Raw genomic sequence first — 23,906 nt, 5'->3', positions numbered from 1 at the left:
CCTTTGGCAAGGTGTAATGCTGGAGGAAAGGAAGGTACACAGCTGTTCCCTTTTCTTCAAAACCCCTGATACAAACATCGACGCAAGCTCACCAGATCCATCCCTAATGGCCTTATCCATGCAGGACATTAATAGCATGGCAGAATCCTTGTCCGCAGGAGAGGTCTTCTTGCTGAGGGCCCCCAGGCACCAGTCAAGAAAGTTGAACATCTCAAATGCTCTAAACAGTCCTTTCAGTAAGTGATCAAGGTCTGAGAAGGTCCAGCAAACCTTAGAGCGCCTCATTGCAGTTCTCCGAGGCGAGTCTACCAGACTTGAGAAGTCAGCCTGGGCAGAGGCAGGTACTCCCAAGCCTGGTGCTTCTCCTGTGGCATACCAAACGCTCGCTTTCGAAGTGAGCTTAGTCGGCGGGAACATGAAAGAAGTTTTGCCAAGGTGTTGCTTAGTCTGCAGCCACTCCCCTAAGATCCTTAATGCTCTCTTAGAGGACCTTGCTAGGACTAGCTTAGTATAGGAGGACTTAGCTTGTTGTATGCCCAGCGAAAACTCAGAAGGCGGAGAGCGGGGAATAGCAGAGACAAAGTGGTCTGGGTAAACCTCCCTAAGCAGAGCCAAGACCTTACGAAAGTCAATAGACTGTGGAGAAGGCTTGGATTCATCCACGTCTGACGAGGGATCCAGGTGTGCCTCCTCATCATCAGACGCCTCATCACCAGAGTGTAGCGAAGATATCGGACAAGAATGCTGAAATGCTGAACAGCAGAGTCAGAACGAGTAGGAACAATATTAGTGGTTTCCTCTTCAAGTAACTGTTGAGGGAGAACCTGAGGCTCAGACTGCAAAGGCTGAAACGAAGCAGAAGGAAGGCGCATGGGTGGAGGAGGCTGACTCCTAGCATGAGTGGTTGAACCCAAGGGTTGCGCTTGCTGAGCGGTTGGTGGAAGCGGAGTAGCAAGTTCCTGTTCCTGTGGTGTGAGCGGAGCGTGATGAGGTTGAGGCTGCGCAGAACAAGGTAAATGTCTCGCAAGCTGAGGCTCCTGAGGCGCAAGGCCAAGGTGTAGTGGAGCTTGCCTTGTGGATGGTTGAGCTCGCTGCAGCGAGAGCTGAGGAGACTGACTCATGGACGGGAGAGGTTGTTGTACCTCAACCGAGAGTTGCACCACTGGTGGAGCAGCAAGGGGAGGCGGAGGAAGAGAGGTATAATCCTCCTGATCCCATAGAGAAGGTTGCCTTAAAGAAGGCGGAGGCTGAACACCACTGGGAACAGCAAACTCAGACCGTGGCTCAACATCGTACGCCTGGCAGGTGGTACTGCGATCAGGCGGAGCAAGCGCAGGCGGAGCGAGCGCAGGCGGAGCGAGCGCAGGCTGAGCGAGCGCAGGCGGAGGGAGTGTAGGCGGAGGCGGAGGCGCAACACTCTCAGCCCGACACTCACGCATCAAGTCCGAAAGCTGTGCTTGCATGGACTGTAGTAGAGTCCACTTAGGGTCGGCGGAAACTACAGTAGGCTGAGGTAAAGCCTTAACAGTCGAGCTCTGTTGTGGCAGAACCTTACTCCTCTTGGGCGGAGTGCAGTCGACAGATGACTGCGGCGAGTCAGAGCTGAGCCAATGACTGCAACCTGGCTGAGCACTCGCGGACTGGACTCTGCGTTTAAGTGGTCTCGAGACCTGAGACCAACGTTTCTTCCCTGACAGATGATCAGCGGACGAGAAAAAGACGGGCTCAATCGTCTGCAGGTGGGAGTGACGGTCTTTGGAGGACACGCCCGCAACCACCGAGGATACTTCTGTGCGCCTAACAAGGCCTGCCGAACCCTTATGCCCTTCGACATTGCTTCTCCCCTGGGCATGGGAGCTTGCAAGAGGTCCCGGACTGGGAGGACGACTGGCTCGCACAGAAGTATCCTCACGCACCACACTGGCACTGACACTAGCACTTGGCACTGCACTGACACTAGCACTCGTCACAGCACTGGCACTAATTCCACCCACTGCACTCTTGACCTTAAGTTCCCTTACTTCGGCCATCAGAGACTTATGATCACTTACCACTGACTCTACTTTATCGCCTAAGGCCTGAATAGCACACAAAACAACAGACATATCAGGCGGAGGGCAAACAGTAGGTTCGGGGGTAGCCACTACAGGGGTAGGAAAAGGTAGGGGATCATGAGGTGAGGAAAAAAGTGAAGAGTGAGAAGAACTCCTCCTAACTCTACCTCTCTCTAACTTAGAAGAATATTTCAAAAGACGGACAAATTCCAGTTCCGAAAGTCCGGCGCATTCCTCACATCGATTTTCTAACTGACAGGGCCTGTCCCTACAGTCAGAACAAGCGGTGTGAGGATCTACCGAGGCCTTCGGAATACGCCTATTGCAAGACCTACATCGTCTATGGGAGGGGGGTTGCGAAATGTCAGACATCTTGAATCCAAAGAGTTAGCCAAAGGGGTTTCCAAAATCAAGCAAAAGATCGTTAACCGTTAATCAGGACTATATAAAAGCTATCTAGCTAATATAAGAAGGTTTCCAGTAAAGCGACAGCCGAAATCTGAGAGAATACTTCACCAATTAGCCGTGAACAAACTCGAAGATCATAAGCGTATCCCAGAACGTCTTGCCGGAAGCACGACAGAGGAATAATTGAGGAGGTGTCAACAAGAAGTACTTGAGTACCTGGCCACAGGTGGCGCTGGTAAGTACACCCCCTTCTAGTATTGTGATAGCTGGCGTATCCCTCCATAGAATTCTGTCGGGCAACGGAGTTGACAGCTACATGATTATCGGGTAAGTTTAATATTGAAAAATTTAAAGCGTTATCCGTAGTGAAAAGGAGAAATTGAGAAGTTCATAAGGTATTTTTATCATAAGACTTCAGGAGCACCTAACTTACACCTCACTGTCCACGAATGGTATGTTAGTGCTGCGCATATGCCGAGGATCGTGGACGAAAAGCATAGCCTATGCAATGGCTTTTGGACAAAGGAATAGCCCATGTTGAACTCTTTATAGATTTTTTAACTAAGTTCTTCACTAAATACAAATAACCCACATATATTATTTACATCTTTAGTGTCAGCCTTAGAATTCACCTAAGTAAACTCGTGATGAGTAAGTGGCAGAGCTTACAAGTAAGCGGAAAGGCACTGTGATACAATCACCCAGCTTTAGCCGATACATCACCAACAACAAAAATATTTATAAAGATTCAATTAAATAAAAAATAAAGAGCATCTATGATGTGAATGGCCATCTCTAAAAATAAAAACAATGTTGCTTGGGAGCACTTACTTCAGGGAGAAGAGGGATTTAAGACTCCAGACTAGTGTACCTGCTCGGTCTTCTGCCTCACAATCTAGATATTTAATAGAGTGACTAGGGATGTGAAACTGAATGGGTTTAGCTGCAGAAGGATCTCAAGTACTTAAAGAATCAAGACTCAACAAGAGGAATTCAATTTTGCAAGGTGCAGTGAATATTCAGTCTCTTAATAATGGAGCACTATATAATTATGAGCACTAGATCAGACTATTAGACCAGAAGTATTACAGATGAATATGGACAAACTATAGAAAGCTGACTATTTCAGAGATGCTACTCTATGACCTACTGATTCAAAATCCATCAAGTACCCGAAAGTCCCTAGGGAGCTAAACATTCTTAAGCCCAAAAACCTAAATGGCTGCCCCCTTTATTTTTAAATCAAGTGGTTTTGTAATGGTTTTTTTTAGTCCTTTTGTGACTCATCATTCATATTCATTGAAGTGCTATGATATGTTATTTTGATAATAAAATAAATTTTTGAATATACTTACCCGGTGATTATAATAGCTGCAACTCTGTTGCTCGACAGAAAACTCTAAGGTAAAATTCGCCAGCGATCGCTACACAGGTTGCGGGTGTGCCCAACAGCGCCATCTGTCGTCCAGATACCCAGTTCTCAATGTAAACAAAGAACTCAATTTTCTCCTCGTTCCACTGCGTCTCTATTGGGGAGGAAGGGAGGGTCCTTTAATTTATAATCACCGGGTAAGTATATTCAAAAATTTATTTTATTATCAAAATAACATTTTTCAATATTTAACTTAGCCGGTGATTATAATAGCTGATTCACACCCAGGGGGGTGGGTAGAGACCAGCAAAAAATGTTTACATTCTTATGAGCTAAGAATTTTTATTTCATTTTAGAAGTTATCAAAATAACAAAAACAAAATAAATAGGTACCTGGTAAGGAAGTCGACTTGAACAATTACTCTGCCTTTTTAAGTACGTCTTCCTTACGGAGCCTCGCGATCCTCTTAGGATGCTGATCGACCCCTAGGATCTGAAGTATCAAGGGTTGCAACCCATACCACAGGACCTCATCAAAACCCCTAATCTAGGCGCTTCTCAAGAAATGACTTTGACCACCCGCCAAATCAACCAGGAAGCGAAAGGCTTCTTAGCCTTCCGGACAACCCAAAAACAACAATAAAAACATTTCAAGAGAAAGATTAAAAAGGTTATGGAATTAGGGAATTGTAGTGGTTGAGCCCTCACCCACTACTGCACTCGCTGCTACGAATGGTCCCAGAGTGTAGCAGTCCTCGTAAAGAGACTGGACATCCTTAAGATAAAAAGACGCGAACACTGACTTGCTTCTTCAATAGGTTGCGTCCATTATACTTCGCAGAGATCTATTTTGTTTAAAGGCCACGGAAGTTGCGACAGCTCTAACTTCGTGTGTCCTTACCTTCAGCAAAGCTTGGTCTTCCTCACTCAGATGGGAATGAGCTTCTCGTATTAACAGTCTGATAAAATAGGATAAAGCATTCTTTGACATAGGCAAAGATGGTTTCTTAACTGAACACCATAAAGCTTCAGATAGGCCTCGTAAAGGTTTAGTTCGTTTTAAATAGAACTTAAGAGCTCTCACAGGGCATAAGACTCTTTCTAGTTCATTTCCAACCATATTCGATAAGCTTGGAATATCGAACGATTTCGGCCAAGGTCGAGAAGGTAGCTCGTTTTTGGCTAGAAAACCAAGTTGTAGAGAACATGTAGCCGTTTCAGATGAAAATCCGATGTTCTTGCTGAAGGCATGAATCTCACTGACTCTTTTAGCTGTGGCTAAGCATACCAGGAAAAGAGTCTTTAAGGTGAGATCTTTTAGGGAGGCTGATTGTAGCGGCTCGAACCTGTCTGACATGAGGAATCTTAGTACCACGTCTAAATTCCAACCAGGTGTAACCAAACGACGCTCCTTCGTGGTCTCAAAAGACTTAAGGAGGTCCTGTAGATCTTTATTGTTGGAAAGATCTAAGCCTCTGTGACGGAAGACTGATGCCAACATGCTTCTGTAACCCTTGATAGTGGGAGCTGAAAGAGATCGTTCTTTCCTCAGGTATAAAAGGAAGTCAGCTATTTGAGTTACAGAGGTACTGGTCGAGGATACAGATACTGACTTGCACCAGTTTCGGAAGATTTCCCACTTCGATTGGTAGACTCTAAGGGTGGATGTTCTCCTTGCTCTAGCAATCGCTCTGGCTGCCTCCTTCGAAAAGCCTCTAGCTCTCGAGAGTCTTTCGATAGTCTGAAGGCAGTCAGACGAAGAGCGTGGAGGCCTTGGTGTACCTTCTTTACGTGTGGCTGACGTAGAAGGTCCACCCTTAGAGGAAGAGTTCTGGGAACGTCTACTAGCCATCGAAGTACCTCGGTGAACCATTCTCTCGCGGGCCAGAGGAGAGCAACTAGCGTCAACCTTGTCCCTTCGTGAGAGGCGAACTTCTGCAGTACCTTGTTGACAATCTTGAACGGAGGGAATGCATATAGGTCTAGATGTGACCAATCTAGGAGAAAGGCATCTATATGAACTGCTGCTGGGTCCGGGATTGGTGAGCAATATATTGGGAGCCTCTTGGTCATCGAGGTTGCGAAGAGATCTATGGTTGGCTGGCCCCAGGTGGCCCAAAGTCTCTTGCATACATCCTTGTGGAGGGTCCATTCTGTTGGAATGATTTGTCCCTTCCGACTGAGACAATCTGCCATGACATTCAAGTTGCCTTGGATGAACCTCGTTACTAGCGAAATGTTTAGACCTTTTGACCAGGTGAGGAGGTCCCTTGCGATCTCGTACAACGTCAGTGAGTGGGTCCCTCCTTGCTTGGAGATGTACGCCAAAGCCGTGGTGTTGTCCGAGTTCACCTCCACCACTTTGCCTTGAAGGAGAGACTTGAAGCTTTTCAAGGCCAGATGTACTGCCAGTAGCTCCTTGCAGTTGATATGCATTGTCCTTTGACTCGAGTTCCATATTCCCGAGCATTCCCGACCGTCTAATGTCGCGCCCCAGCCTACGTCCGATGCGTCCGAGAAGAGAACGTGGTTGGGAGTCTGAACAGCCAGGGGCAGACCCTCTCTGAGGCTGATACTGTCCTTCCACCATGTCAGGCAAGACTTCATCTTCTCGGAAATGGGGATCGAGACCGCTTCTAGCGTCTTGTCCTTTTTCCAGTGAAATGCTAGGTGATATTGAAGAGGACGGAGGTGTAGTCTTCCTAATGACACGAACTGTTCCAGGGATGATAGCGTCCCTATCAGACTCATCCACTTCCTGACTGAACATCGTTCCTTCTTCAGCATGTTCTGGATGCATAACTGGGCTTGGCTTGTTCTGGGGGCCGACGGAAAAGCCCGAAAAGCTAGACTGTGAATCTCCATCCCTAAATATACAATAGTTTGGGATGGGATCACTTGTGACTTTTCCATATTAACAAGGAGACCCAATTCCTTGGTCAGATCTAGAGTCCACTTTAGATCCTTCAGACAGCGACGACTGGAAGAAGCTCTGAGAAGCCAGTCGTCCAAATAGAGGGAGGCTCGGATGTCCGCTAAATGAAGGAATTTGGCTACATTCCTCATCAGCCTCGTAAACACAAGAGGAGCTGTGCTTAGGCCAAAGCACAGGGCTTGAAACTGGTAGACAACCTTTTCGAAAACGAATCTCAGAAAAGGTTGGGAGTCCGGGTGGATGGGGACGTGGAAGTAGGCGTCCCTTAGGTCTAACGAGACCATCCAGTCTTCCCTTCTGACCGCTGCTAGAACCGACTTTGTGGTCTCCATGGAGAACGTCTGCTTTGTGACAAAGACATTCAGCGCACTGACGTCTAGCACCGGCCTCCACCCTCCTGTCTTCTTTGACACCAAGAAGAGACGGTTGTAGAATCCCGGGGTTTGATGGTCCAGGACTTTGACTACCGCTCCCTTCTCTAGTAAGAGAGACACTTCCTGTTTCAATGCTCGTCTCTTGTCTTCCTCTCTGTACCTGGGAGAGAGATCGATGGGAGACGTTGCTAGAGGGGGTTTTCGTACAAACGGGATCTTGTACCCCTCTCTGAGCAACTTCACAGATTGTGCATCTGCGCCTCTCTTTTCCCAGGTCTGCCAGAAGTTCTTGAGTCTGGCTCCCACTGCTGTCTGAAGAAGCTGGCAGTCAGACTCTGCCCTTAAAGGACTTGGTTCCTTTCTTCTTTCCACGTCTCCCTTCGGCACGAGCACCTCCTCTGCTGGAGGCTCTGCCACGAAAGGGCGGAATAAAACGGGACGCTGGAGTGTCCATCCTTGGTCTAGCTGACAAGGTAGGCAAAGGGGTGGCTTTTCGAGCAGAGGACGCAACAAGATCGTGAGTATCCTTCTGTATCAAAGAAGCGGCAATCTCCTTAATCAGGTCCTCTGGAAAAAGGCACTTGGAAAGAGGAGCAAACAGAAGTTCGGATCTCTGGCATGGTGTAACTCCAGCTGAAAGGAATGAGCATAGGTTCTCACGCTTCTTAAGGACTCCGGACACAAAAGATGCAGCAAGCTCATTAGACCCATCACGTACGGCCTTGTCCATGCAGGACATGATGAGCAAGGAAGTCTCCTTCTCTGTCGGAGAGATCTTTCTGCTTAGAGCTCCTAGACACCAGTCTAAAAAGTTAAAAACCTCGAAGGCTCTAAATATACCTTTCAAAAGGTGGTCCAGGTCCGAAGATGACCAACATATCTTTGAGCGTCTCATGGCTAGGCGGCGGGGAGAGTCTACTAGACTTGAGAAGTCGCCCTGGGCAGAGGCAGGAACTCCCAAGCCGAGAACTTCTCCCGTGGCATACCAGACGCTCGATCTAGAAGAGAGTCTAGCAGGGGGAAACGTAAAGGCTGTCTTCCCTAAACTCTTTTTGGACTGCAGCCATTCTCCTATCACTCGTAAAGCTCTCTTGGACGAGCGTGCGAGGACGAGTCTAGTAAAGGCAGGAGTGGTTGACGGCATGCCTAACACAAACTCTGACGGAGGAGAGCGCGGAGCCACAGACACAAACTGGTCCGGAAACATCTCTTTGAACAGGGCCAAAACTTTCCTAAAGTCCAAAGAGGGTTGCGTAGACTTAGGCTCGTCCAGTTCTGAATGCGGTTCATCTACGTGTGCAGCACCATCATCATCAGAAAGTCCCTCATCCGAGTATTGAGGAGGAAGCGGCAACGGAGTGGGTAACGGCTGGTTAGCTGAGTCCGGTCGCACGGGTGCATGCGTGACTGAGCCGGACGCAACGTCATGGAACTGTTGCCCAGTCTGTGAGCTGGCAACAACCATAGCAGCGCGGGGACGCACAGCGTCTACTCCAGACTGTCTAGACTGATGTGGGTGAGCAGTGGCAACCACACTGGGTTGCGGAGGTTGACGCACCGCGCCAAAACAAAACAACTCTGACGGTTGTTGAACCTCACGAACATCAACGGATACCTCCGTGCGTCGCTGAACGTCAACATGCGGCTGGCAGATCACACTGGAACGCATGGGTGGCGGAACTCTCTCAACTGGAGTGCGTGAGAAGGATACCTCAGCGTCCCCAGGACGCACAACCGAGCGTGTGGGTGGTTGTAGGCAAGGAGCTGCACTAGCTGGTGCGGCAGCAACCTTCTCCGCACGAAAGTCCTGCATAAGCGACGTTAGTTGAGACTGCATGTCTTGCAGTAAAGACCACTTAGGGTCTACAGGAGCAGGTGCAGCGACAGACGGTGTAACTGTCTGAAGCGGTACCGCTTTGCCTCTCTTAGGAGGTGAGCAGTCATCGGATGACTGCAGCGAGTCCGAACTGACCCAGTGGCTACAGCTGGGCCGTTGGACTTGCGCGGAAGGGACCGACTTGCGCTTTAACGGTCGTGAGACCTTGGTCCATGGTTTCTTGCGAGAAACACCTTCCGAAGACGAGGTATAAATGTTAGGCAGGGGCGATCTTGGGTAGATACGCCCGATACCACGGAGGGAACGTCTGTTCCCTGATTAAAGCCTCTCGAACCCATTTGTCGTACGACATTGCTTCTCCCCTGGACTTGGGAGCTTGCAAGAGGTCCCGGACTAGGAGGACGACAGGCACGAACAGACGAACCCTCAAGCGCAACACTATCCACAACACTATCACTCACTTTAACACTTCCCACTGCACTTTTACACTTCAGCTCCTTCACATCCACCATGAGCTGATTACGGTCACTAGCCAGGGACTCAACTCTCTCACCCAGAGCTTGGATGGCACGCATCATATCAGCCATCGAAGGTTCCTGAGTGCCAGAAGGGGGATTAGGAGCAACCACTACAGGGGAAGGAATAGGTTGTGGGGCATGAGGAGAGGAAATGTCAATAGAACGAGAGGAACTTCTCCTAACTCTATCTCTCTCTAGCCTACGTGTATACTTTTGGAATTCGATAAAATCGAATTCCGAAAGCCCAACGCACTCCTCACATCGATCTTCCAATTGACAGGTTTTATCCCGACAATTGGAACAAACAGTGTGAGGGTCGATAGAGGCCTTCGGAAGACGCCTTGAACAGTCCCTAGCATTGCACTTCCTAAATTTTGGGACTTGTGAAGGGTCAGCCATTTTGAATTGGTCAAAGGGGAATTCAAAAACTCAAAAAGTCATCAACAAAGAATCCGTAAACAAAAAGAGTTCAAGGAATTGCGAAGAGAAAGCCTGTACAGCGAAAGCTCAAAACTAGAATAGTGTACTTCACCAATTAGATGTGAAAACAAATCCAGTTTAGCAACAGCGAATAAGCACGTCTTGTCGGTAGCACGACAGAGAGAAAATTGAGTTCTTTGTTTACATTGAGTACTGGGTATCTGGACGACAGATGGCGCTGTTGGGCACAACCGCAACCTGTGTAGCGATCGCTGGCGAATTTTACCTAAGAGTTTTCTGTCGAGCAACAGAGTTGCAGCTATTATAATCACCGGCTAAGTTAAATATTGAAAAATGTTATTTTCCTTAGTAAAATAAATTTTTGAATATACTTACCCGGTGATCATGTAGCTGCAACTCTGTTGCCCGACAGAAAAAACCTACGGGCGGGATACGCCAGCGATCGCTATACAGGTGGGGGTGTACAACAACAGCGCCATCTGTCGAGTAGGTACTCAGGTACTTCTTATCAACAAGAACCAATTTTCTCCTCGGTCCACTGGGTCTCTATGGGGAGGAAGGGAGGGTCCTTAAATTCATGATCACCGGGTAAGTATATTCAAAAATTTATTTTACTAAGGAAAATAACATTTTCCAATATTAATCTTACCCGGTGATCATGTAGCTGATTCACACCCAGGGGGGTGGGTGGAGACCAGCATACATGTTAACATTAGAAGCTAAGTATCCCGTATTTCATTTTAGCAGTTATTCAAAATAACAAACATAAAATTAATAAGTACCTGGTAAGGAAGTCGACTTGAACCATTACTCTGCCTTTTTAAGTACGTCTTCCTTACTGAGCCTCGCGATCCTCTTAGGATGCTGAGCGACTCCTAGGTGCTGAAGTATGAAGGGCTGCAACCCATACTAAAGGACCTCATCACAACCTCTAATCTAGGCGCTTCTCAAGAAAGAATTTGACCACCCGCCAAATCAACCAGGATGCGAAAGGCTTCTTAGCCTTCCGTACAACCCAAAAACAACAATAAAAAGCATTTCAAGAGAAAGATTAAAAAAGGTTATGGGATTATGGGAATGTAGTGGTTGAGCCCTCACCTACTACTGCACTCGCTGCTACGAATGGTCCCAGGGTGTAGCAGTTCTCGTAAAGAGACTGGACATCTTTAAGGTAAAATGATGCGAACACTGACTTGCTTCTCCAATAGGTTGCATCCATTACACTCTGCAGAGAACGGTTCTGTTTGAAGGCCACTGAAGTAGCGACAGCTCTAACTTCATGTGTCCTTACCTTCAGCAAAGCATGGTCTTCCTCATTCAGATGAGAATGGGCTTCTCTAATCAAAAGTCTGATGTAATAAGAAACTGCGTTCTTCGACATCGGTAAAGAAGGTTTCTTAATAAAACACCATAAAGCTTCTGATTGTCCTCGTAATGGCTTTGTACGTCTTAAATAGTACTTAAGAGCTCTTACTGGGCATAGTACTCTCTCTTGTTCGTTTCCAACCAAACTGGACAGGCTTGGAATCTCGAACGATTTGGGCCAAGGACGAGAAGGGAGCTCGTTTTTAGCTAAAAAACCAAGCTGTAAGGAACATGTAGCCGTTTCAGATGTAAAACCTATGTTCCTGCTGAAGGCGTGTACCTCACTGACTCTTTTAGCTGTTGCTAAGCAAACGAGGAAAAGAGTCTTCAAAGTGAGATCTTTAAAAGAGGCTGATTGAAGCGGTTCGAATCTTGCTGACATCAGGAACCTTAAAACCACGTCTAAGTTCCAACCTGGTGTGGCTAACCGACGCTCCTTTGAGGTCTCAAAAGACTTAAGGAGGTCTTGTAGATCTTTGTTGGTGGAAAGATCTAACCCTCTGTGGCGGAAGACTGCTGCCAACATGCTTCTGTAACCTTTGATCGTAGGAGCTGATAGGGATCTTACATTCCTTAGGTGTAAAAGGAAGTCAGCTATCTGCGTTACAGAGGTACTGGTTGAGGAAACTGAATTCGCCTTGCACCAGCTTCGGAAGACTTCCCATTTTGACTGGTAGACCTTGAGAGTGGATGTCCTCCTTGCTCTGGCAATTGCTCTGGCTGCCTCCTTCGAAAAGCCTCTAGCTCTTGAGAGTCTTTCGATAGTCTGAAGGCAGTCAGACGAAGAGCATGGAGGCTTGGGTGTACCTTCTTTACGTGCGGCTGACGCAGAAGGTCCACTCTTAGAGGAAGAGTCCTGGGAACGTCTACTAGCCATTGCAGTACCTCGGTGAACCATTCTCTCGCGGGCCAGAGGGGAGCAACCAACGTCAACCGTGTCCCTTCGTGAGAGGCGAACTTCTGCAGTACCTTGTTGACAATCTTGAACGGGGGGAACGCATACAGGTCTAGATGGGACCAATCCAGAAGAAAGGCATCTACGTGAACTGCTGCTGGGTCCGGAATCGGTGAGCAATAATTTGGGAGCCTCTTGGTCATCGAGGTAGCGAACAGATCTATGGTGGGCTGACCCCACAGGGACCATAGTCTGTTGCAAACATTCTTGTGAAGGGTCCATTCTGTAGGGATGATCTGACCCTTCCGGCTGAGGCGGTCTGCCATGACATTCATGTCGCCTTGAATGAACCTCGTTACAAGCGATATCTTTCGATCTCTTGACCAGGTGAGGAGGTCCCTTGCGATCTCGAACAACGTCATCGAATGAGTCCCTCCTTGCTTGGAGATGTACGCCAAGGCTGTAGTGTTGTCGGAGTTCACCTCCACCACCTTGCCTAGAAGGAGGGACTTGAAGCTTCTCAAGGCCAGATGAACTGCCAGTAGCTCCTTGCAGTTGATGTGTAGTGCTCTTTGATCCGGATTCCACGTGCCCGAGCATTCCCGACCGTCCAGTGTCGCACCCCAGCCCGTGTTCGATGCGTCCGAGAAGAGAAGGTGGTCGGGGGTCTGAACAGCCAGTGGTAGACCTTCCTTGAGAAGAATGCTGTTCTTCCACCAAGTCAGTGCAGACTTCATCTCTTCGGATATAGGAACTGAGACCGCTTCTAGCGTCATGTCCTTTCTCCAGTGAGCAGCTAGGTGATACTGAAGGGGTCGGAGGTGGAGTCTCCCTAACGCGATGAACTGGTCCAGCGATGAAAGCGTCCCTATTAGACTCATCCACTGTCTGACTGAACATCGGTTCCTTTTCAGCATGCTCTGGATGCATTCTTGGGCTTGACTGATTCTGGGGGCCGACGGAAAAGCCCGAAAAGCTCGACTCTGAATCTCCATACCTAGATAGACTATAGTTTGGGAAGGGACGAGTTGGGACTTTTCTATATTGACCAGGAGACCCAATTCCTTGGTCAGATCCATAGTCCATTTGAGATTCTCCAGACAGCGACGACTTGACTGAGCTCTTAAAAGCCAGTCGTCCAAATAGAGGGAGGCTCTGATGTCTGCCAAATGCAGGAATTTGGCAATATTCCTCATCAGTTTGGTAAACACTAGAGGTGCCGTGCTTAGGCCAAAGCACAGGGCTTGGAACTGGTAAACCACCTTCCCAAAGACGAACCTTAGGAAAGGTTGGGAGTCTGGGTGGACGGGGACGTGAAAGTACGCGTCCTTTAGGTCTAACGAGACCATCCAGTCTTCCTTCCTGACCGATGCTAACACCGACTTCGTCGTCTCCATGGTGAACGTCTGCTTGGTGACAAAGACATTTAGAGCACTGACGTCCAGCACCGGTCTCCACCCTCCTGTCTTCTTCGCTACTAAGAAGAGACGGTTGTAGAAGCCCGGGGATTGATGGTCCCGGACTATGACTACCGCTCCCTTTTGTAGCAAGAGAGACACCTCTTGCTGTAAAGCTAGCCTCTTGTCCTCCTCTCTCTACCTGGGAGAGAGGTCGATGGGAGTAGTTGCTAGAGGGGGCTTGCGCAAGAATGGAATCCTGTACCCCTCTCTGATCAACTTCACAGACTGTGCGTCTGCACCCCTGTTCTCCCAGGCCTGCCAGTAGTTCTTGAGCCTGGCTCCCACTGCTGTCTGGAGAAGATGGCAGTCAGACTCTGCCTTTTGAGGACTTGGAACCCTTCTTCTTTTTGCCACGTTGATTATCGGCACGGGTACCTCCTCTGCTGGAGGTTCTGCCACGAAAGGGCGGAATGAACCTAGACGCTGGTGTGTCCATCCTAGGTCTAGGCACGGAAGGTAAAGCTGTGACTTTACGTGCGGATGACGCCACCAGGTCATGGGTGTCTTTCTGGATCAACGAGGCGGCAATCCCCTTGATCAGCTCTTCAGGAAAGAGACACTTGGATAGCGGAGCAAACATCAACTCTGACTTCTGACATGGTGTGATCCCCGCCGACAAGAAGGAGCAAAGGTGATCTCGCTTCTTAAGAACACCAGACACGTAAGAAGCCGCAAGCTTGCCAGACCCATCCCGAATGGCTTTGTCCATGCATGACATGATGAGCATGGCAGAGTCCTTATCCGAAGGGGAGGTCTTTCTGCTTAACACTCCCAAACACCAGTCCAGGAAGTTGAAGATCTCAAAAGCACGAAAAACTCCCTTCAAAAGATGGTCCATGTCCGAAAAGGTCCAGCAAATCTTGGAGCGTCTCATAGCCAGTCTGCGGGGAGAGTCTACCAGACTTGAGAAGTCGCCCTGGGCAGAGGCAGGAACTCCCAAGCCGAGATCTTCTCCCGTGGCATACCAGACGCTAGATTTGGAAGCAAGCTTGGTAGGGGGAAAGATGAAGGACGTCTTCCCAAGTTGCTTCTTGGTCTGCAACCACTCTCCCAGTACCCTTAAGGCTCTCTTGGATGAGCGCGCGAGTACGAGCTTCGTAAAGGCAGGAGCTGCTGACTGCATGCCTAAAGCGAACTCAGAGGGAGGTGAGCGTGGGGCTGCAGACACAAACTGGTCCGGATACAACTCCCTAAACAGAGCAAGGACTTTCCTAAAGTCTAAGGAGGGAGGCGTAGTCTTGGGTTCATCTATGTCGGAGTGTTGATCGTCCAAATGAGCAGCTTCGTCGTCATCAGATATTCCTTCATCCGAATGCTGAGGAGGAAGCGGCAAAGGAGGAGAAGAAAGCTGAACCGCTGAATCCGGCAGCACGGGTGCATGCGTAGCTGCACTGGATCCAACATCATGCCGCTGCTGGTCAGTCTGAGAGCTGGCAACAACAAAAGCGGAGTGGAGGTGCGTGGTGGGGACTGCCGTGGGTTGCGGAGACTGCCGCATTGCGTCAAAACACGGCAGTTTGACAGCACCTTCCCACTGCTGATGCGGTGGCTCACGCATGTCAACGGAGGGTTCCGCATGTCGGGTAACGTCAACATGCGTCTGGCAGGGTCGACTGCGCATCGGTGGTGGAGCTCTCACAGCCGGAATGTGGGAGCAGGCAGCCACAGTGTCAGCTGAGCGCACAACCGTGGCAGGTTGTGGGTTAACGGGTGCAGCTTCAACCTTCTCAGCACGATACTCCTGCATGAAGAAAGCTAGCCGAGTCTGCATAGACTGCAGCAAAGACCACTTAGGGTCTACAGCGGTTGGTGCAGTAACAGACGGAGTTATTGCCTGCTGCGGAACCACTCTACCTCTCTTGGGAGGTGTGCAGTCTTCGGAAGACTGCGGCGAGTCCGAACTGACCCAGTGGCTACACCTGGGCCGTTGGACTCGCTCGGAAGGGACCTTGCGCTTGAGAGGTCGTGAGACCTTGGTCCAGCGTTTCTGACGAGAAACTACTTCCGCAGACGAGGAATGAATGGGCTCACTCGTCTGTTTGTGGGTGGGACGACCTCTGCAAGATACGTCCGCAACCACTGAGGGTACATCTGTACGCTGATCAAGACCTGTCGAACCCTTTGGTCCTTCGACATTGCTTCTCCCCTAGGCTTGGGAGCTTGCAAGAGGTCCCGGACTGGGAGGACGACTGGCACGAACAGATGCACCCTCATGCGTAACACTGACACTGACACTTTTCACAGCACTTGCACTCACTACACTTCCCACTGCACTTTTCTCCTTCAACTCTTTGACGTCGGCCAAGAGTTGATTGCGGTCATTCGCTAATGACTCCACTCTGTCACCAAGAGCCTGAATGGCACGCATCATGTCCGCCATCGAGGGTTGCTGAGAGCTAGTAGAAGGGTCGGGAGTCACCACTACAGGGGAAGGAATAGGTTGTGGGGCATGGGGAGAGGAAAAATCAAAAGAGCGAGACGAACTCCTCCTGATCCTATCCTTCTCTAGCCTACGTGCATTCTTAAGGAATTCATTAAAATCGAATTCCGAAAGCCCAGCGCATTCCTCACATCGATCTTCCAATTGACAGGATTTACCCCTACAATTGGAACAAACGGTGTGAGGATCTATAGAGGCCTTCGGAAGACGCCTAGAACAGTCCCTAGCGCTACACTGCCTGTACTTGGGGACTTGAGTAGGGTCAACATCTTGAATTAGTCAAAGGGGGAAATCCAAAATCTATCCAAGTCGTCAACAAATAATCCAAATCTAATCAAAAAAGCTTGATAAGGCAATGATAATAACTCCTGTATAGCGAAAGCTAATATCTAGAGAGAATACATCACCAAATAGCGTGAAAATCAACTCCAGAAACAACAGCGTATCAAGTAGGTCTTGCCGGTGGCACGACAGAGAGAAAATTGGTTCTTGTTGACAAGAAGTACCTGAGTACCTACTCGACAGATGGCGCTGTTGTTGTACACCCCCACCTGTATAGCGATCGCTGGCGTATCCCGCCCGTAGGTTTTTTCTGTCGGGCAACAGAGTTGCAGCTACATGATCACCGGGTAAGATTAATATTGGAAAATTTAATTTCCCTATACTAAGGCTCCTTTTCATTCCCTACAATCTACTTGAAAACTTTTGAAGTCTTCTCAAAAATGTTGTGGGTGATGATAATCATAAATTCCAGATGTGCTATAATTCTTCTAACAACCTCAACTTTCCATATTTATTTTTGATAGTGTCTATGTATATATCTGTATATCATTGATAAGTTGTCTTCTATTTGTATGAATTCATTGTGTATGTTTAAATTTTTCTACTGTCTCTGAATTTTCCATTCACCACATGCAGGTGTTATATTTATGAAAGATTGTTTAGCAGACTAATGAAAGTTGTGGCTTACTCCGAAAGAGTGTGCTCTTATCTTTAACATTTAGAGGATGCTCTGATTAACATGAGCCTACTGAGATCTTTATGTTCTGCATAGTTATTTTCATATTAAACTTGAACAAGCTGATCTTCCCAAGTAACTTATGCATGATTTTAGGATGGGGAAGTCTCTAGGAAACATAACTTTGCTTTTCAATCCCTGATTTGAGAAAATTGGGTGGGACACCTTTTCCTAAGGAAGGTAACAAATTCAAGTATATTTGTTGGTTTGCCTTCAGTCCATTAGATCCTTAAACTCTTGACTAGATAGGATAGATAAGAATATTTTCAGGACACTCCAATTAAAAGGCATCACAGTGGCTGAAATAAAACTAACTTTCTGTGGTTCCAAAAGACAGAAAGATGAATTTTGATCAGTCTTTTCACCCATCATGCTATTTAGCACTTATTGTACCCAATCTCATCATGGAACACCATAGACCCCCTCTTTTTAATTCTGTTTAAGTCTGCCATAATTACCAGATTCTCTACATACAGTACATATAGCAATTCCCAAAGATTTTCACTCATAATACCTTCACTCGGTACATCCATAATCAGCCCAAACCGAAATGGCTTAGGAGCTGATCCTTGACATAAGCCAACTGTAAGTTCAAATATTTCTGTTATCACAGGTTGTTATTACTGTTGTCCTTGTTCTTTTATGTATAATCTTTACCAACGTAGCCAACTTTTAATGCACTTTCTTCTTTATGGAACACCAAAACATGAACTTCCCTAGCATTTTTTCAAATGCTCTTTGTAGGTCTGTAAATGCACAGTATAACTTATTAATCTCCTGTCTCTTTTCTTGCAACTATCCTATTACAAAGACTTCCTTATTTATACTTTATTGAGAATATATTGCTATTCACTAGCCTTCACAAATTTTCTTTCCAAAACCTTCAACAAATAACTTGAAGTGTAGCTTCTTAAATACTAAGAAAGTATCATAAGAATGCTCAGTGACATACCAAAGTTACAGGTATTATTTCTTAGATGCTCAAACTAAGAACCCTTTCTTATACAGTATCAAAACCTATGATTACTTTGTAGGTCTATCTAGGCTTAGGGAGTGAAGCTTTTCAGTGGTAAACATTAAATGCACACCAGATTAGTAGGAGAAATGTATAAGGTTTTTCGTGTTGTGCAAGAGAAATTTTCCCCCTGTTCTCGAGTTAAATATCTCCGGAAATCATTTTAATGTACCAGTAACTATAGTCCATTTCTTTTAGCGATGCATATTTGCACTGACTCGCGGCGGTGCCCTTTTAGCTCTGAAAAGTTTCCTGATCGCTGATTGGATAGAATTATCTTGTCCAACCAATTAGTGATCCGGAAACTTTTCCGAGCTAAAAGGGCACCGCTGCGAGTCGGTGCAAATATGCATCGCTAAAAGAAATGGACTATAGTAGTACAGTATGTATTAATGCTGTTTAAGCCTTTCTGCAAGGTCTTACCCTCACATAAATAGGGATAGTTAGAGAAGCCATTCCTTTTTTTCCATTGGATGCTGTTATGGCTAAGAAATTATATAATGTTACAGTGATGATGGTATGGTACGTAAAATAATACTGTAAACTAAAAGCTTCCTTACATGTTACAGTACTGTCTGCTCTTGAAAAGATACAGTGATAGAATATTTATTTCTTATTACTCTTGCAGTCTCAATGCACTCACATTCTTGTATTGAATAATTATAAATGAATTATGCTAATAATTTATCAGGAATGCTCAAACTGGGTTAATGTTAATATTGGACTATATTTTATATATTAAGGTACAGTATTTATAAAGGAAGTTTCCAAATGTTACATTGCACTCTGTATAGTAGATATAAATATAGTATTTTTAAGTATTCTATTATTTTATGTTTTTAAAATACTTTTAAAGATACAGTTCAGTAAAGCTTAGGTACTGTAAGATTGAAAGGGTAGCATAAGATTACCGTCTCAAGGACAACCCCCTGTAAGGGGCAAACTCTAGAATTTCCTTTAAAAAAAAAGCGTTTTTATCATATACTCCATGTAATGGGCGAACAGCAATTTCAAGGCCAACCCAATGTTACTACACTTTTATTATAAATATTACCACACTTATTATAATCTTTATTGTTGTTAATGTTATATGGTATTTATGAAAGTTAAAAAAAAAGTCAAATTTATTCTAGTTATTATTTCTGTTTCAGTGTGTATTTGATCATGAAAGTGTCCAGTTCATTCTAGTTATTATTTCTGTTTCAGTGTGTATTTGATCATGAAAGTGTCCAGTTCATTCTAGTCATTATATCTGTTTCAGTGTGTATTTGATCATGAAAGTGTCCAGTTCATTCTAGTTATTATTTCTGTTTCAGTGTGTATTTGATCATGAAAGTGTCCAGTTCATTCTAGTCATTATTTCTGTTTCAGTGTGTATTTGATCATGAAAGTGTCCAGTTCATTCTAGTTATTATTTCTGTTTCAGTGTGTATTTGATCATGAAAAGGTCCAGTTCATTCTAGTTATTATTTCTGTTTCAGTGTGTATTTGATCATGAAAGTGTCAAGTTCACTCTAGTTATTATTTCTGTTTCAGTGTGTATTTGATCATGAAAGTGTCAAGTTCATTCTAGTTATTATATCTGTTTCAGTGTGTATTTGATCACGAAAAGGTCAAGTTCACTCTAGTTATTATTTCTGTTTCAGTGCGTATTTGATCACGAAAAGGTCAAGTTCACTCTAGTTATTATTTCTGTTTCAGTGTGTATTTGATCACGAAAATGTCAAGTTCATTCTAGTTATTATTTCTGTTTCAGTGTGTATTTGATCATGAAAATGTAGCCGAGCAAGACAAAGTTCAGCGTATTTACAATTCTGCTTTTTGGGTCGATAAGGATAGCAGGCCAGATTTGGTAAGAATGTTTGGTTCAATAGGGTCACATCAACTTAATGATGAAGACAGTTTCAGAAGTAAATTCAGAATTGATGCCAATACAGATGATGAAAGTATAGATCCATTATTTTATAAACATTAAAGAATCTTTTGAAGATTTTCTGTCAATTTTTCAATGAGCTATTTTGATCTTTTATTTAGATGTTTACTAAATTATGTTTATATGTGAAGTGCGATATATAGAATTAAATTTGAAATATATTTCATTTAAATATTTGTTTTATTATCATCGTTTTAATGTTGCTGTCAAAAGTACTGTAAAAAGTAAGAAATTGCATGCCGATAAACAACCCTGAATTAAAATAGAGTGAAGTGAAATAACTGAAGGAAACACCAAAGCAGATTCTCAAAGTAAAATCTTTTTGCACCTGATAAAAGGCATTAGCCATAAATTATCTACTTATGATCACCTTCTACCAGGGTATTAGAAGCGGCAGCTATTATACTATGTCTGCTAAAATCTATAACCGATAAGATTCTTTCAAGTGTTTTACTGACAGTTTTTACCCAAAACCTACGAAGTTTACTTGGGTAAACTGGAAAGGAAACACAAACCAATAAGCTACAAAATATAGAGAAAATATTTTAGATATAGGTTTTGTCTTAAGGATCTAATGCAATTAACGGATTTTGAGCGAAGCGAAAAATCTATTTTTGGGTGAGATAGCCATGTCGTCCTGATGGAAGTTCCTTCATTAGTAGCTTCCTAGGTTATATGTGACTACAGTGATATATCCCAGAGAATTTACCGAAGGTACCCAGAATTCTAACTCCTGGAGCGAATATCCCTTAACATTCTAAGAAGGGATATCGCGTAAGGACGTAATGGACGTAATGGCACACCTCATAGCAATCTGCACCCCAGATAGAGTTTACGTTCGAGGAGGTGTGGCAAAAATAAAAAGGGGGGCCCTTCAAAGGCCATCCCCGTTCCCTACTACTATCGATAGTACAACAGCGTCATCCTCACAATAGTGGCCATTCCTTGTAGCATTGAGCATGGGCTGTTACAGATACAGCACTACGGGAGGGAACTGAAGATCTCTTCTGTAGAAGAGATGGGTGGGTCCATCAGGACGACATGGCTATCTCACCCAAAAATAGATTTTTCGCTTCGCTCAAAATCCGTTTTTTGGGCTCAAGCCATGTCGTGCTGATGGAAGCATACCAAAGCATTAATGTATCTGTGGATTTTTCATCAGTGCCTAAACCTTATATCAACCTTTTCAATGGTCATACTGACCATATGAGACTTGTGACAATACCGTTATATGTCATCATCACTAATCATAAACAATGTTAGTGCTTCCTGCCTCCTACAGGGAAGAGTCATCTAGACAGTTGAAAAGGGATTTCAAGGTTACCATAAATAGTATGACCAAACTTAAGTATCCACTGAATATACAAATAGTCTCAAGTTGTATAATTGGTCAAAAAGACATCAGTGACTCTTATGTCTAACCTTAGATGCATACAGATGTGAAGGATGCATTCTAAGCAAATAAAAAGCCTGGCATGTATAGATACAATTGTCTGGCGAAGATGGACGCACTACATTCAAATAGACATTTATTCTAAATAAATGACTACAAGAGATAGTTAGCAAAACGAATGTAGTTTGACAATGGGATTATACCTGGAACAAGTACAGTCATATTTCTTTCTTGAAGGAATGAAGTCAAGAAATGCCACTCTAGATTGAAGAGAAGGTAAAAGATAACCGCTCTTCATAAAACCTGTACTGGTTACCATTAACTGCCCTATGTACTTCGTACACCGGCACTAGAGCTATCTGTATAATTCCACACCTGGGATTTTAGAACAGAGCTAGTGCTACCATGGTAACACATAAATAAAAGAAGGCATACTTAAAAAGGATGACTTCCTCTCCCCTTAATTGACAGTCCCAGTCAATTATCTGTTCATCGTAGAATAAACGGCAGAGTAAATAAATTACCTGACGTCACCACATATTGCTTCAGATCATGGACTTGCAAAGCATAGTGTTTGTAGAACATCCTGGATGATTCCTATCAAGAACATGTCCGAGGACAAGTGAGGACCCAAACCAAAAAATGTATCACAAAAAATCAGGGGGCAGGTTTTAGAACACTACCTGCCGCCACTACAAAGTGTTTCAGTTCATGCACTTGTTTTGCGTAGTGTTTGTAAAACACCCTGGATGATTTCCATCCAGTGTATGAACGAAGACGCTCAAAGTCCATGTACTGAAAGAAGTTCAGTGATGAAGCAATCTTTCTCAGATCATGACCTGCGGGAGTACTGTCTGGATCCGCTCTACGAATAAAGTAGGTGAGCTTCGCCCTTAGTTGATTTAAAGATAAATTTGATCCCGAAGTTTCTCCTCTAAAGAGCTGACCTCCCCTGAAGTCTGAAGTTCTACGAAGATAGACCTTTAGACACTCTACAGGACATAGAGAGACATCTTCCTTCAGAGGACAGATTCTCCAGGGACCCCACCTCTTAGTGGGTAGCTCGTTTTTAGCGAGAAATGATGGATCAGGGAAGAGATTGAGTTCTCCTAAATCTGTGAGCTGGATGTGGCCCTCATCTCTCGATAGAGCCACTATTTCACTAACTCTCGCCCCAGAGGCTATTGCGAACAGGAAAATAACCTTTTGGGTTAGGTCCTTAAGAGAACAATCTTCATTGCTCACCGATGAGGCATAATGTAAGACCTTGTCCAAAGACCAAGAGATTGGCTTTGGTGGTGCTGCAGGTCTAAGTCTAGCACATGCTTTCGGAATCTTGTTAAAGATTTCATTTGCCAGATCCACTTGGAAGGCATATAGGAGAGGTCAAGTCAAGGCCGATTTGCACGTATTTATTGTATTGGCCGCCAACCCCTGGCTATGAAGGTGGACAAAGAAGGACAGACAGAAGTTCACAGAAATTTCTTTCGGTCCTTTTGATTTACCAAACTCCACCCACTTCTTCCAGGAAGACTCATATTGTCTTTTAGTAGACTTAGCCTTGTATTCTTCTAAGAATCCTATATTGCCTTCTGAGATCCCAAACCTTTTTCTAACTGCTAGAGCAAGAAATTCATGAAATGAAGGGTTTGGGTTCTCTGTGATAAACCGAAGGCAGTTAATCTCTGAACCTTCGGAAATATACCTAGGATCGGAGCTAGGGCCGGCCTCATCTAGTCTATCAGACCCATTAGAGGAACCTCGTATGGGGCTATTTAGCGAGGTAGTTTCTTGAAGACGCTCGTGATGAAGAGGTCGAACTGCAGTTCCGGGACTTGTTCCCATTTGGGAGGGAATATGTCTGCGTCCATGGACCATTCCAACTCTATCGCCTTGGACCGTGATAGAGTATCCACCGTCACATCGTGGATCAAATGTAAATGAACTGCTGTTAGGTGCCATCCCTTTAGGAAAGGGATGGGAAACATTACTAAGACTGTACGAGACGTTCGATTGTGACGTCTTAATATCGCTTCGGTGTACCAGCTCAGAGGTAGGGAGTCTGATCAGTGTGGAGGGTGCTTTCCCACCCACGAAAGGACCAGCAGAGTCCTGGGACTTTCGTGTTTTAACTCTTGTTAAAGAAGCGATTAAAGAGGGACCGATCTCAGTCTTTTATGATCTCTTCAACCGTTTGATGCATGTTTTCTCCAGGCTCTTAACGCATCTTTCCGATGTGCACTTTGCACTAGGTCTGTCATTATTGCGAACTGGGGAAAGTTTAGCACTTTTCCTTGTTGGCATTTTGGGAATCTGATCGATTATCTGCATCTCCTGACAGACCTCGCGAGCTCCTTTTAACTTCCCAAGGGAAAAGGGGGCTAATGTGACTGAGGGCTTCGATGGTTTTTTAGCCATCGAAACCCTAGAGCTGGAGAAAGTCGAGAT

The 23,906-nt window shown here is 45.4% G+C and overlaps 1 protein-coding gene across 2 annotated transcripts in view; it reads left to right on the top strand.

Moving 5' to 3' along the window:
* The window catches only part of LOC137646109 (uncharacterized), a 36,825-nt gene extending 16,590 nt beyond the window's left edge, over window positions 1–20,235 (top strand). For both annotated transcript variants that reach the window (XM_068379306.1, XM_068379307.1), the window contains exon 3: window positions 19,889–20,235. In XM_068379306.1, the coding sequence (XP_068235407.1) occupies window positions 19,889–20,107 (219 nt within the window). In that variant the 3' untranslated portion in view covers window positions 20,108–20,235. The remainder of the gene's footprint in view (window positions 1–19,888) is intronic.
* The last annotated feature ends 3,671 nt before the right edge of the window (window positions 20,236–23,906 follow it).

This window comes from Palaemon carinicauda, chromosome 8 (genome assembly GCF_036898095.1).
Source record: "Palaemon carinicauda isolate YSFRI2023 chromosome 8, ASM3689809v2, whole genome shotgun sequence".
In the NCBI taxonomy this organism is placed as follows: domain Eukaryota; kingdom Metazoa; phylum Arthropoda; class Malacostraca; order Decapoda; family Palaemonidae; genus Palaemon; species Palaemon carinicauda.
Note: the sequence above shows the minus strand (reverse complement) of the source record. Positions and strands in the feature narration are given on the sequence as shown.